Source organism: Eufriesea mexicana, unplaced genomic scaffold (assembly GCF_001483705.2).
Source record: "Eufriesea mexicana isolate 0111107269 unplaced genomic scaffold, ASM148370v2 scaffold21577, whole genome shotgun sequence".
NCBI classification, from domain to species: Eukaryota; Metazoa; Arthropoda; class Insecta; order Hymenoptera; family Apidae; genus Eufriesea; species Eufriesea mexicana.
Window position 1 is genome coordinate 2108 of NW_016928748.1, and position 13955 is coordinate 16062.

A 13955-nucleotide genomic window follows, 5' to 3' on the forward strand; every position below is an offset into this window, starting at 1 on the left:
TTAATAATACGAGTAAATGATATTGTACAACTAATTTGTCTTGGGACGAAAATCACGATCGTTGGAATGTATTTTAATACAATATATATGTATAATATATATAATATGTATACCTATGTTAAATAAAGGTACCAAAATTACATTAATAACGATCAAGGCTATCAACGGACCTAATAGAGGATTGATCATGAGATCAATTTGAATACACTTTATGTTTAAAAATATAATTTTCTTCCATATTATCGATCCAACTAACATTAAAGTTTTATTTATATCGCAGACGCAAATTTCGAGTCTAACACATCCTCGTCTAAGTACGGATTTAAATAATAATCCGTCTGATCGTATTTCATTTGCTTCGCCAAATATAAATTTACCGTATAGTAAGTTTAAATGGTCAAATGGAAAATGACAATGAATTATCACCGGTCAATCGCTCTGTATAATCTCTGAATGAAGTTGTCGGAATTTAGATAAAGAATGAAAAATACGAAATGTGTGATAGCATTGGAAAAAAGTTCGTTACAATTATATGTATACATGGAGAAGGAAAAAGAAGAAAGAAAAGAAAAAGAAGAAAAAGAAGAAAATGAACGAGAACGCGATGTCAAGTAGGAAAGAACGAACTGAATGGCGTTAGATTTGCATTTATAGTAGCCTAGGATTGAAACGGCCTATATGAAGTATGAGACCAGTTGGATTGTGCCGTACAAAATAAAGGAACGGTTGGTCTAACTTCAATCTAGATTTATCCTCTGATTTTTCAACATTTCTTCCCATCTCCTTAAATGGAATTGCACGATAACTTTTCGACCAGCTATCCACTATTGGTATCATTTTGTTGGATGTTAGTTGTTCGGCATTCGACGCCTCGTGATGGGAATTTCGTAAAGTGGGACTTGCTGGATAAATTTCCACGTGATGTCGTCCATTCGCGATGTTTTCATCTCCACACGTGCTGAACAAATTCATCTAAAAATAAAATTTATATCATTCGGTTATAAAGATGGCAAGTAGAAGGAAATAAATAAAGAGAAGAATAAAAGGAAGAAAATAAATGGATATATGGATAATATTATTATATATAAAAAGGCTGTCAATTACCTGTAAAACGTCCGACAAAAATAAACGATTTCCAATTCCGTTGATGCCTTTAAAATCGGCATGGCTTGAAAATAATTGATCGAGACCCATTCTTTTCAAGGCAGCAGTAGCATTGATAATGGACCTATGACTGAATTTAGGTATTTGTAATTCAAGGCCTGTTCTCGGTATGAGAACCTTGAGAAGTTTATCCCAACTTCCATCCTGAAAATTTCCTTTTACCAGTCTATGCTCCAGACGATCCAGAGTATCGCCAGGTGCAGCATGACCTTGTTGTCCGGGTACAAGGAATATCGTTGAAACGAGCTTGTCGATTCCTCCAAGAGCAATTGCAGTGGCATCTAAACTAGGTTCATAACCAGCTAGCACATTCGATCGCCAAACAGTGGCTGGAACGGGAATCAGCTTCCTCAATCTATGAGCAGATGAAACAGCAAAGTATAATTCACCGTCTCGGCCTGTTGCACTGATCAAACTTGTGTTACAGTCTGTTTGAAATACGTTTGCTGAGATTGCAGCAAGCGGCGACCTTAATGGAACTGTATTGCTTTTTACGAAATCTTTTATTCTACCTCCGGTTTGTTTTCTAATCAAAAGGTTGGTTCGACGTCGTGCGAGATCACTGATAGTAGCAAAATTTACTTCAGCCACTAATCCTTCGTAGAATTGTTGCGCTTGTTCTTTGTAGAACGGCAACAATCTCCTCACCTTAGCCTTGTCCGCAAATAATTCACGAACGAATGCTGCATTAACGATGCCTTGATGCCTCGCTAAGCTGACCGTGTCAGTTACATTTTGAAAAATGAGATGTGGGTTGAAAGTGGCGACATTGTCGAGGCCAAGTACCTCGTTCATTTGATCGGACGTCGATCCTCGGGCACCAAGGAAAATCATCGCTAAAAGACTAATCATACCAAACGGTGAGAGTACAAATGATCTTCCGATGCTCAATCCGTTATTCGCTGCAATCCAAAATTTGATCGCAAGTTCGTTACAAAATCTCGAAAAATTGACAATGTCGATACTCGCATTTCTCGTACTAGTGTCCAATCCACCGATACTTTTCGAGCCATCTAAAGGCACAGTTAATTCCGCTTCGGTTAATTTGTTCGTCGGAGGCAATTGAAAATGCGTTTTCATTTCCGTTGCATTCGTTTCCAGCATGGTCGACACTGTTGGTGCCTCTGGATGCTTGGATATCTCTGAATGCTCAATTGTGCCTGCAATAGGATTTACTTCTGTTGACACAGGATTGAGCGGAGTGATCGGATGCAATGATATTCTTTGCCATATCTGCTGTGAGTTTATCCCCGTATTATTTATTTTGCTCGGAGACGTTAAATTTCCTGAATCCTCGAATATCTGATTTACTTGCGATTTATTATGTATTTTATCTACGACTCCTAAGAATTGCATTCCTATTGAGTTATTTTCACCGACATTGCTCTCATATGATTCACTCGGCCTTTTGGTTTTATTCTCCAATCTGTCCCAATCTATCGAATTTATCGTGGCACTTATAATTCCTTTAACCTCATTTGATTCTTTCGTGATGGAATTTAGAGTGGTAGTTGTGTTCGAAGAATGCCTAATCCCGTCTTCCAACGATATCCTTTGTACGTTGCTCGTTGCGTTCCATTGAGGAACGGCCACGAAAGGTTTCTCATCATTGAAAGATGTCACGGTGATACTCGAAATATGATCTGTGCCATTTTTCCGCTGTTGCCCCGTCTCTTTTGCGAAACTTGGTGTAACTGCATTCGTTGAATTCGATAATTTCACAGGTATGTCATGATTCTGATGCTGCTTCTGTGCGGATTGTTCTTCTGCGTTGGATGAATAGGGAATAACGGTAACGGATTCACTCGTATTCGTCGATACTTCATCAGAGATTGTCACAGTGTGATATAGATTTTGTTTATCAAGCTCTGAAAATGATATTTCTGTTGTATCGTCCAGATGAATCGTAGATGTCTTATCATTGCTCTGTAATACCACTTGAGGATCTTTTTCAAGTGTTGGTATCGTAGGAATTGTTATATTCGCGTTTTTCGAGCTTTCGTTACTTGATATTACGATTTCATACGTAGGATTAAAAGTATGCTCGATATATGTATTATTTACCAATGAAACACCAATTTCATTCGTAACGGTATTTTTGACGGTAGCGTTGATAACGGAGAATGATACGCTCGTTGGTTCTAAAGTGACTGTTAGTTGGTCATTTTGCGATTGAGAAGATTCCAACACCATCCGATCCGTTGTTTTTAACGTTATTACATCTTTAGAAGAAATTTCAGTAAGCACGTCCTCCTTTGTTGTAGAGGTACGTTGAATTTCATTTTCGTTCATAAAATCTTCTTTCTCTCTGTTACTGATATTACCTACAACTATATTAGAAAGATTTAATTTCGAATTTGTCGTAATATCTGTTAAATTAACCCTATAGGGAAACGATGTTGTTGCGTTATTAAATACATTCTGTATTTTGTTCGGACTGGATAATTCAAAACCTGCGATAAGTGAACTTGCTAAAGTGTTAGGTAATACATTTTCCGACAAATCGTTTGGTAATGTGAGCGTTTCCGTGGCAATTGTATTTGTTTCGGTTGAAGCAGTATGAAGTATACCGTGGATAATCGCTATCGGTTGCAAAGGATTGAAATCGTTAACTGTCTCGTTAATTTTTGTTGTTGCTTTGGTTACATTTAAATCCAACTGACCGTTCGATACGGTATGCGTAGTGTCATATTTGATTGAAATATCAGAATAGTTGGTCATTTTCTCCATATCTGCCATATTCGTGGTTATAACGGGGACGGGCGATGTAATGGAAGAAATTTTCTCTTGATCCACTTTGAACTTTACCGTCGTTTCAGTCGGTGATACTTGAATACGCTCTGCAAATGTATCATTTGTATTTCCTAGCCAGTCTTCCCTAGTTATCGAAGGATGCGTTGTTGTAGGAATCGTTGATATTGTAATTTTCGAACCGTTATATATCTCCGCATCGTTTTTACTAGGAATCGATTCAAATACAGAAGAGATCGGCAAGGCAGGTGGAACTTGTTCGGAAACTTGGCTAATCACATTTGATAAAGAGTTTATTACTAACTCCATAGACGATGGTTTTAAAGGTTGCGTTGGCACGATATTACTTAGCTTGGTTACTGCATCGTGTACAATCGTCGATGATTCTGTGAGTATGGTTGTCCCATATTTATTTATACTCACAGTAGGGAAGGATACGGAAGACTGTAACGGCAACATGGTGAATGGTTCATTAGCGACTAACGTTTCAACTTCGTTCAGATCCAACATAGATGATGTTTGCATGTTTGACGGAATTTTAGCATTGTCTGTAAGAGTATCGGTTGTTGGTTTTACCTTCGTCTGCATTTTCAATGAATCGATACTGTCGGTAACTTCCTCGACACTTGAACAATTATCTTTTACATCTAAAGGTTCGTTTATAAAACTCGTATTATCGTAATTACTTTTGGTTGTTGGATTTGTAACTGCATTTATAAATGTCAAATTGTTATTATCGTGATTTTGATAGTCGTATGTGGCATTTTCTAACGATACGGTAACTTCAGTCATCTTGTACAAAATGGGACTGGAAGTGGTATATTGTGTGATCAATTCACTGTTTTGTTCAGTTATAATAACCGGCACCGGTATCATTAATTTTTCTGTGTAAGAGACCGTCGTAGTTTCTGGTGTAATCGCTGATAGCGAATCTTGCGTTTCGTTTTTTGCAGAATGCATGATTACTTCTTCGTTTTCTTCAGTGTATTTAACAATATCTTCAAGTTCCTTCAACGGAACTGTTTCACTTATGTTAGATTTTAATAAATCGATAAATGAATCGTTCTGAGCGGTAAACATAGACGTCACTTTCGAAGTTTGCGTTTCAACGTAATGAGTTTCTTCAATCTTATTTCCATATTTGTCACCGGCCAAAATAGCTGGCAATATATTACTCCACTCGACATTTACCTTTTCCGGAATCGTCGGATGTGAACCAGTGAGCGTCGACAATGGTTTACCCAAAGCACTTTTCAGCACGTTTTGCACTTTTTCCACAACATCCATTACCTGTAAAACATTTCAACTTGCTTAATGATATTGCCTCATTTAAGAATACACACGAAACGATACTATTAAAACTTTAATAGTATCTTATAACTTTAATTACCTACTACCTCGATAATTCCTTCTTCGATTAACTTAATACAAGAAACCATTAAGAACATTTACCGACCTTTTTTCCGCCCGTAAGAATATCCTCAGCTTTTTGTGGCTCATGGATCTCTACGTTAGAATGATCCGGACCTCCACTTGCGATTAAGGCTTGAATTTCTTGCATTGTCATTTGCCTTGTAATCATGTCACCTCTCTCGTTGTATGTATAAAATTGAAATCCATCGGGTTTTAGCAAATTTGCTGGAGAGGGTGGCAATCGAAAAAGATTGATAGGAACCGAAGCGGGTAACCTATCAATTTTTGTTGCACGAACAATCTCGTTCCTTGCATCTTTTGTTTCCGTAATACCCGGAATACCCGACATCGATGTAATGGCACTAGAAATTGCAAAGAACCATAAATAATCGGTGTAACTTGACAAAATTAAGTTTATCGAAAAAGCTGAAATTATTAAACTTGATGTATTTCCATGCGCGCGAAAATATCTCAAAATTGTAATTTTCATTTAACGTATTGTATATTCGAATAAATTAAACACATTTATTTAAAAAAAATGAATAAATAGATAAGTGTAAGTCATATATAATAGATATGTAGAAATAAGTAAAGATAATATTCGTATAATATTAGTATTCCCGTCTTCAGTCTATTGTTTACATTTTACGATGTACAGCGTTAATGTATAAAATTAATTAGAAATATCAGTTTAGACATTTCTCGTATACCTCTTGCAATCTCTATAAGCTTTTACCCTCTTGTTCGTAATAACCGCGCTTTCTCACTGCTAACAATTTTGATCTGTTGCGTTTCTTACTTAACAAAGCAATGATGTATGTAGTATGTGTTCGTATCGTGTAATCATTGTTCTTCTTACTCAAATAAATTGAATACACTTTATACGTAAACTGAAATACTGACCTAGATTTCAAAAATTTCATAGGCAACGATATCGTAGTGGTACTTTCTGGAAGTGGCACTGAACCCACACTGAAACTTAAATATATCCATACCACAAATATCATCAAAGTTGCATGGAACAATTGCAAGAACATACTTCTAATATTCTCTTCTTCGTTTGTGCAATCTGAAAAATAAGAATCTCTAACAAAATTAATCAAATGACATACTCACGTGTGTATATAAAAATTGTAGATCAATAAGCAATGAAGAATGAAGAATGATATGCGAAACCATTGTGAAGATCATCAATCCACGTAAAAATCGTTCAAAAGAAACAAATGGGGACAAGATTTCTTTCTTCCCTTTTCTTTCCTCCTTTTTCTTTTTATTTCTTTTTTTTTCTTCTTCTTCTTTTTAGGGTGAACGACCCTTTGATTCCTTGTTACCCCCTTATGGATCATCGCCTTAACATGACGACCGGTTTTCCATCGCTTTATAAATCGCTGAGTAAATGCGACTTATACGAGTATAGAGTGTGAACAAATTGTCTCAAAATTGAATTAAAGGATAACACAAATTAATATTTATATTCAAATACTTAACTACATTGATAAGATTTCAGAATTATGTGTGAAATTACATACGTGTATATGTAAAAAAGAGAAAGAATGGAAAGAGTTGTCTTATTCGGTTGTCTATGTTGAAAAAAAAAAAAAACAAGCTTTTGCCTCTATTCAAAGCAAACTGTGTGCAAGCATTTCGAAAATCTTTCGTGAGAAAAGAGACAAACCATGTCTTTTACTCTGTTATTCGCACTCGTATTATACATGCATTAACATTTTTCTCCATCGTTGCTCTCCGACGTTTCACGTTTATTATATTTTTCTCTAGTATAATGATAATATTCTAAGGCTTAATAACTAGTCAGCAATTGGAGTATATTATATCTTAGGTATGATACCAAGACGACACTTAACTACCTTTTAGATTAAAATGTGATTAACTTAATATTCTGCCGAAGACAAAAAGCACTGCGAAGGTCCTCTACTTTTTCTTTTCTTTTTCTCTCTATTTTTTTTTATCCTTTCCGTGTCTTCTGACAATGCGTGCCGATCTGTATTTCTTCCCGTATCACCTGTCGCTTCTACTGTCTTCTACCTTGGACGAGCGTGTACTATGTGCCTGAATCCTTGGTTAAGACGAGTGCATCGGACTGAGAAAGAAAAGTGATCAAAGAGGGGGAACATATAGTCTTCGAACGAAAAGATGGAGAAAGGGTGAACTTGGAGAGCCGAGATGTTGCTCGGAACGGTTTACGCGCGGTGTCGGCGGGGAGGAGGGGGAGGGGGAAGGGAGCAGACGAATGTCGGAATACATGGGAATATATATCGAAAGAAAAAGGAATAGAGAGAAAAGAAGAAGGGATAGTGTATGAGGTCGAAGGACCAACGTAATGTTCAGTACGCGAATAAAAGGAAATGTAAATTGAAGATGAAATAAATGATTATTTGATTAAAATGATATTTTGAACCGTAGAATGCAATGCAAGATAAATAGTATGAATTCTTCGAAAATATTTAACTTCTTATTTATTATAAATCTCAATGACATCTTTTTTCTATTAACTAGTTTTGAAATCTTCCTAAAAATCTCGAATTTTCCTACGAAATTTTACTTTGATGCGTGATGATTAATTACTGGTATAGATAAAAATTCCGTAATTCGTAACAGTGAAATTAGATGTAACGTCAAACTTCGTATAAACGATTATTAATCTCGTATATGAAATTAACGATACGTTGGTCATATAAATTTATTTTTTTACTTTACGATAATGCATAACTTGTAATGCAAAAAATTTCGTGGAAACTATTACGGCTCTTTATCAAGTCATGCGTAAGCATGATTATTTTATTTTTCTTTACGAATATCGTACACAATACGTATACCTATACCACAATAAGAAACATAAATTAATTCGTTATTGTGCGTATATATGTTTGTATCTTATTTCTATCTACGATCGGGAACACTGACGGACACTTAACGGTATTCGTTTATTCTACTTTCCTTCCCACTCTGTTCTTCAACTGTTTTAAGAAACATTTGGCCAACATGACCCCTTACTTAAAAATTGCAAAGTACTAAACGCAAAAAAGAAACAACAAATATGAATCCCAAATAAGATTTCAAAAATTAAATCGCTTACATGAACTTTTCTTAATTAATATCATTTTTATTGTTTCTCATAGTTTCTTAAATAACATAATTTTTATAGTTTTTTTTATCCTCGGTCACGAATAAGATTTATGATTATTCTAATATTTATGTTACAAACAAATAACCCAGTAATGGAAAAATTTTTCAATAATAAAAGTACGAAACCATCTTTTTATTTATCAACATAATTTTAATATCAAAATGTATGAATATGAATACATCCGGAAAAATTAAACAATTGAGAGATGTTTTCACCATTCTAAATATACTTCGTGTCATACAAATTTAATGTTGCTTGAATAATTAAGGGCAATATATTGACGTAAAATTTTATTTGATACGTTTCTTTGGGATATTATATTACCTGATAAATATTAAATTAAGATTATACAATCAGTAGAAAAGTTCAGTTCGAAAATATAATATGAACATGAAATTGAGAAATTTAGAAGAAGAAACACGTTTCATCGATGGAAGCAAATACAAGGGCACTTGGAACGTACTGGGCATGGAAGGAATCGGCAAATTTCTTTTACCACATAGTTAGTGCATAATATAACTCGGATACTGTTACAGATATGTTTCAAATAACTAATTCTTTGTAATCCTTTGTATTCCTTCTTGCCATAATCGTTTAAGGAAAAAGGGAAAATCGTTTTTTACTTTTTTAAGTAAAAAGAAAAGATGGTATAGAGATAAAAATATAAAGGTAATCGCGATATGAAATAAAACGCAAACGATGAAATATAAATAAGAGAAGAAAGAAGAAGAAGTAGGTATATGCATATTAGTGTTACCTAACTTTACCGGAATTGTGAATTAAATTTTATAAAATATGCATGCGAATTTCAATAATTGTACTTAAGAAATATGTATATACAGCACATGTATTGGTTTTTGAGCTCAACATTGAGCATTTCTCACGCGTAAGTCGACAGGTACCGTTATGCGACCATTTTCGTTGCTTCGTGTTCTAGAGTTTGTACGCATTTTTCATTTACCTACAGCTGAAGAATTCTAGGCTTAAAATACATACACGCATTCACTATACAAATTTCACCAACTTTATAAATTTCCCCCTCTTTCACACATACACGCAAGTTCGCGCGCGCCCGCGCGCTCAGTTTCGTTCTTTCTCTCTTACATACACACATACTTTTTCTACCGTTAGCTAGCTCGCTTCTTTACTCCTTTTCTTTTGCTCGTCAGCCTCATTTTAGCAAATGAACCGAATCTATTTGTCCGTAATAGATACCATCTTTGAGGGGGAGTTCCGCGATGGTACATTTCACGGCTATGGTGGTGTGTATTGGTCTCATGGACAAAAAATGGACGGAATTTGGTTCCAAAATGAATGTAGAGACAAACAATATATTTTCAACGATGGACTAACTTTTTGTGACAATGATTGGAAGTATTGTCAATTTCCTGATAGACGGTACGTATTTCTGAAAATATCTTAATAATCAAAGCTGAAAATGAAACTCGCCAATACCAATATCAAAAATAAAATGTACTGTATTATTTTAACCTATAATAAAGAAATTTATTTCACGAATAAGAAAACTAGTGATGAAAAACAGATCCTTTTTCACCAAATCGACGTTCTGTAGATATCAAACATGTCTTAAGCACGGATTGAAACCTGCTGGAGCAACGTTACGTACAAATAATCCAAATGAATTTGTTATTCCTCCTATGTGTCACGACGCAGGCATCGGAATTTTTAACCCGCGTACACACACTATTACATGCTACCAAAATTCAATGAAAGTACGTCAAATATAAAAGGCTGTCATACAACAATTATTAAATACAATCATTAAATTCCCGCGATATTCGAAGATACTTGAAATACCAACTACGAACTTGACAAACTGGATACGAAAGAACTGTCAGAAGGCATGGTCTGAACCAACTGGAAATCGAAAAGACCTTTACGAAAATTGGTTTTCCTACAAATTTGACATGGAGATTCTTTCAACGTTATTACCATTTTCAAATCATTCCTTTGAATCTTGGTGGAAAAGGTACAACTAAGCATATGTTAAATAATTAAAAACATCAAGTTTAATCACTTCTGATCTAATCACGTCTAATCCCTTCTACTTTTTTCTACTTCTTTCGAGACTGGCCACCTTCCGACGGGATTACACCTGGGAACAAACAAAAACGCTAAACCATTGCCTATGTCACTTATTAAAATGCTGAAGAAAATGAAAATATTGGTATATATACATTCAAAACTGGCCAAAATAGCAATTTTAACGGATGTAACGCTAAAAAATAGAATTGTATCTTTAACTATGTTTTATTTTAAATAAACGTTTAGTATCTTCTTCTTTCTATGACATTTAACATTTAAGGTATAACATTTAATTAATAGCTTAATTCTGTATTTACTTAATTGTAGAAACTTAAAAATGAAAGTAAAAATGAATTTATATCATCAATAATGTATTGCACATTCCCTGCAGTATCTATTACTAAAATTCTATTGCCAGTATCGGCTACAATTAAATATTCGCCTGTGCTATAATCCTCATTAATCTCTAACCTACTAGGGAATAAAAGGCTTTCACTTTCTGTGACAGGCAATAAATGTTGCACCAGTTGCAAAGGAATATCATTTTTAAATATTTTATTAAACAATTTAAAATAAGTTCATTAAGACATAAAAATAAGGATGATTCCTCAGTAACATTGAATCGTTCCAAACCTATCATGTTTAAACAAATAACTTCTTTGAAAATTTTATTAAATTTAACAATGTTGTCACTCTTATATAGAATTGATATTATATAAAAGTGGCAAATGAACAATATAAAGGATACATAAGAAACAGAAATAAGATATGAAATATATGGAAAAATATCATTGATTTAATGTTTTACCAGGTATGAATCATATTGTTTATACAGACTTTTAAACGTAATTCTATTTGCTATGGTTAATATTCCTATAACCATTTCAGTTACATTTTTAATATTATCATGTTTGTATAATACATCCACAGTTTCTTGAATTGAAGCAAATTCTGTTCCTTTAATTCTCAAATTGAATAATTCTTGATCAAGGATTTTCTTGTGATTTAGGAACATGAAATATTTGTGTATCTCTTCTTCAGTCAGTAATGCATTTTCTTGATCATTTGAACACATTGGTGGATTTAGGCTTGCTACATATATTCCCCTAATATCTTTCATATTTGGACCCTTTGATTTTTTAGATATTTTGTTACATAACATGAATGCTATCACGTACAATAGTCTTTGTCTAACAAAATTGAGAAGGGTATTAACATGTTTCATACCAAGTCATTTTTTCTACACAAAATGTAAAATTTAACATATACTACTGATAGTACACATGGCATGGAATGTGTTAAGGGAATATTCTCCTACAAAGCAGTCAAAAAATAATTTTTCTTTTCTTCTGTTTTCTTTTTCTGACTTTTAAACTTTTATGTGTAAATTTTATGAAATGATAAAATTATAATGATACTACTAAAGTAGACCAATTTTACTAGCTTTACAGATAAACTACCACTGAATCACTAAGTCTTGAAAATTATTTGTTTAATATATAAAAATTTATTTTCAGAAAATTTATTAAAAAGAATTATTGTCTGATTTATTAGACACATGTAATAGTAAATATAATTGTACAAAAATTACACTGCATCTTCTTGAAACATGTATGCAAAATATTAAATTTCTTACTTTAGAATAATTTCGTATTACCCTCGTAATTACCTTTGAAGTTTAGAAACTCTGTATCGTTAATAATCACAATATCATAATCAGTTTTATATAAAAATGAACGTACTTGTTTGTATAATTTAATACAATCTCGATCCACCAATCAATTCTAATTTCTTCCATATACATAATTAAATACAAATTACCAAATTTTCATTTTGCACAATATTTAATGACAAAACAAACATAAAATCATTAACCTACTTGAAAATCTGCAATCCAGTAACGTTTTGATGTGTTGTAATACTAATTTTTCCTGTTCTTTTCTGTTAAACAACGATTTTAAATTTCGACGTATACCTATGCCAATTTCTATTAATTCCATTACAGTATGTTGTATGTATTTGTGAAATATGAATTTTTATAAGTGATTCAAATAAATTCGGTAATTTAAAATGTTCACGAATGAAGAGAATGGAAACAAAAGTAGACAGTTATAAAAAATAGAGCAGTGTATTGATGGAAAGAATTCCAAACAACAGCAGCAATTGAATACGTATATAGATGTGCGATGCGCACAAATGGTACATTACTGTTTCATAATCTATTTATAATCACTACGATAACTATGTCCAATACTTATTTGACATTTTAGCTATAATAATAAAGTGCAAGGAAAGTAAAAATGGACTAAAATACATATAATATTGATTTATACAAAATAATTTCTTTTAGTTCCTTGTTCCCACACCATTCGTATAGTTTCTTTGTCATTACTCCTTTTGCACCTTACATCACAGCACATACTTTGCTTAAGAACACGTCGTAGGACGTCGTATTACAGGTTTATTTTGGTTAAGAATCATATATATTATTACTTATTAACCAAAAATATTGTGATTAATCTGATTCTCATCTGTTCAGTGTAAAAGTAAAAATTAACAATTTTATCGTCGACATTTGTTTTTCGCTTAAATTGAGTGCTACTTTGCAATTTAGCATTTAAATAATAATGTCGCAAACTACACTGGAGAACTCAAAAGTAAATGAATTAAATGAAATGTCTTCACATACTGTAAGAAATAAAATCAAACTTCTACATGTGTTAAAGGAACATCCTTTGCTATTGGCAGGTACAACTACTATAACCTATTTTGCTATTTGATTTACAAGTATAATGATGCAATTTAAATGCCTAATGAGATGTATATTAAAGTATATTTCTTTTAATTTTTTCAATATTTCAGGTAATTTGGGAGCTGTGGCTGCTTTTTCTTATGGTGTATGGAACTTTATACACGGAAGACAACGGTTATCGTATTATATGATGAATGCTCGCATTGCAGCACAGAGTGTAGCATTAGTCACTATATTTAGTGCTCTTCTGTCAAAGGTGAAATCTGATGAATCTAATAAATCTGATGAATCTAATAAATCTGATGAATCTAATAAATCTGATGAATCTAATAAATCTGATGAATCTAATAAATCTGATGAATCTAATAAATCTGATGAATCTAATAAATCTGATGAATCTAATAAATCTGATAAACATTGAATACTGAGTTAAAAAATATAGCAATTGAGCATATACAATTCAATCAATGATAAATATTATATAAAAAAGCATGTTATTATAGTTGTAAAAGCTTATATTATAAAAGCACTGCAACATATTTTGATTTCATTTGTCTATAAAATTTATTCAGCAGTAATTTTGATAAGAAAACGTAAATTCTATGGGTTAATATTGAAATTGTTTAAGGAAACTATTCTTTATTTATAAAGATTAACATTTCATATTACAGATACTGTCTTACT

General features: G+C 32.9%; 4 protein-coding genes across 5 annotated transcripts; 2 read left to right on the forward strand and 2 right to left on the reverse strand.

Moving 5' to 3' along the window:
- Positions 1-469: 469 nt before the first annotated feature.
- LOC108554437 (uncharacterized) lies at positions 470-6365 on the reverse strand. The gene is made up of 4 exons (XM_017909717.1): positions 6232-6365; positions 5372-5690; positions 1105-5205; positions 470-972 (listed from the first exon to the last, which is right to left on the reverse strand). The coding sequence occupies exons 1-4, from the start codon at positions 6363-6365 to the stop codon at positions 649-651; spliced, it is 4878 nt and encodes a 1625-aa protein (XP_017765206.1). The 3' UTR covers positions 470-648.
- Positions 6366-9518: 3153 nt separating this feature from the next.
- LOC108554481 (MORN repeat-containing protein 5) lies at positions 9519-10688 on the forward strand. 2 transcript variants are annotated; one of them, XM_017909782.1, is made up of 4 exons: positions 9519-9871; positions 10047-10206; positions 10279-10463; positions 10647-10688. In XM_017909782.1, exons 1-4 carry the CDS (start codon positions 9657-9659, stop codon positions 10651-10653), a joined length of 567 nt encoding a protein of 188 aa, XP_017765271.1. In that variant the 5' UTR covers positions 9519-9656; the 3' UTR covers positions 10654-10688. The 2 variants fall into 2 exon arrangements, with proteins under 2 accessions (XP_017765271.1, XP_017765270.1); XM_017909781.1 differs by having other exon boundaries at positions 10563-10679.
- A 627-nt stretch (positions 10689-11315) lies between these two features.
- Positions 11316-11816, reverse strand: LOC108554438 (uncharacterized). Its single transcript, XM_017909719.1, has one exon. It carries the CDS (start codon positions 11742-11744, stop codon positions 11316-11318), a length of 429 nt encoding a protein of 142 aa, XP_017765208.1. The 5' UTR covers positions 11745-11816.
- A 1041-nt stretch (positions 11817-12857) lies between these two features.
- Positions 12858-13692, forward strand: LOC108554439 (HIG1 domain family member 2A, mitochondrial). The gene is made up of 2 exons (XM_017909720.1): positions 12858-13267; positions 13382-13692. Exons 1-2 carry the CDS (start codon positions 13147-13149, stop codon positions 13690-13692), a joined length of 432 nt encoding a protein of 143 aa, XP_017765209.1. The 5' UTR covers positions 12858-13146.
- Positions 13693-13955: the final 263 nt, after the last annotated feature.

What these genes read in the sequence shown, in the direction of transcription:
- LOC108554437 (XM_017909717.1), bottom strand. Translation starts at nt 6,365, where the DNA reads ATGTTCTTGCAATTGTTCCATGCAACTTTGATGATATTTGTGGTATGG. An exon ending in ATGAAATTTTTGAAATCTAG is followed by an intron (nt 5,691 to 6,231) that starts GTCAGTATTTCA and finishes TGCAATTTCTAG; the next exon opens with TGCCATTACATCGATGTCGG. An exon ending in TTTTGTCGGACGTTTTACAG is followed by an intron (nt 973 to 1,104) that starts GTAATTGACAGC and finishes TTTTATTTTTAG; the next exon opens with ATGAATTTGTTCAGCACGTG.
- LOC108554481 (XM_017909781.1), top strand. Translation starts at nt 9,657, where the DNA reads ATGAACCGAATCTATTTGTCCGTAATAGATACCATCTTTGAGGGGGAG. An exon ending in GCTACCAAAATTCAATGAAA is followed by an intron (nt 10,207 to 10,278) that starts GTACGTCAAATA and finishes CGATATTCGAAG; the next exon opens with ATACTTGAAATACCAACTAC. An exon ending in TTTGAATCTTGGTGGAAAAG is followed by an intron (nt 10,464 to 10,562) that starts GTACAACTAAGC and finishes ACTTCTTTCGAG; the next exon opens with ACTGGCCACCTTCCGACGGG.
- LOC108554439 (XM_017909720.1), top strand. Translation starts at nt 13,147, where the DNA reads ATGTCGCAAACTACACTGGAGAACTCAAAAGTAAATGAATTAAATGAA. An exon ending in ACATCCTTTGCTATTGGCAG is followed by an intron (nt 13,268 to 13,381) that starts GTACAACTACTA and finishes TCAATATTTCAG; the next exon opens with GTAATTTGGGAGCTGTGGCT.
- LOC108554438 (XM_017909719.1), bottom strand. Translation starts at nt 11,744, where the DNA reads ATGAAACATGTTAATACCCTTCTCAATTTTGTTAGACAAAGACTATTG.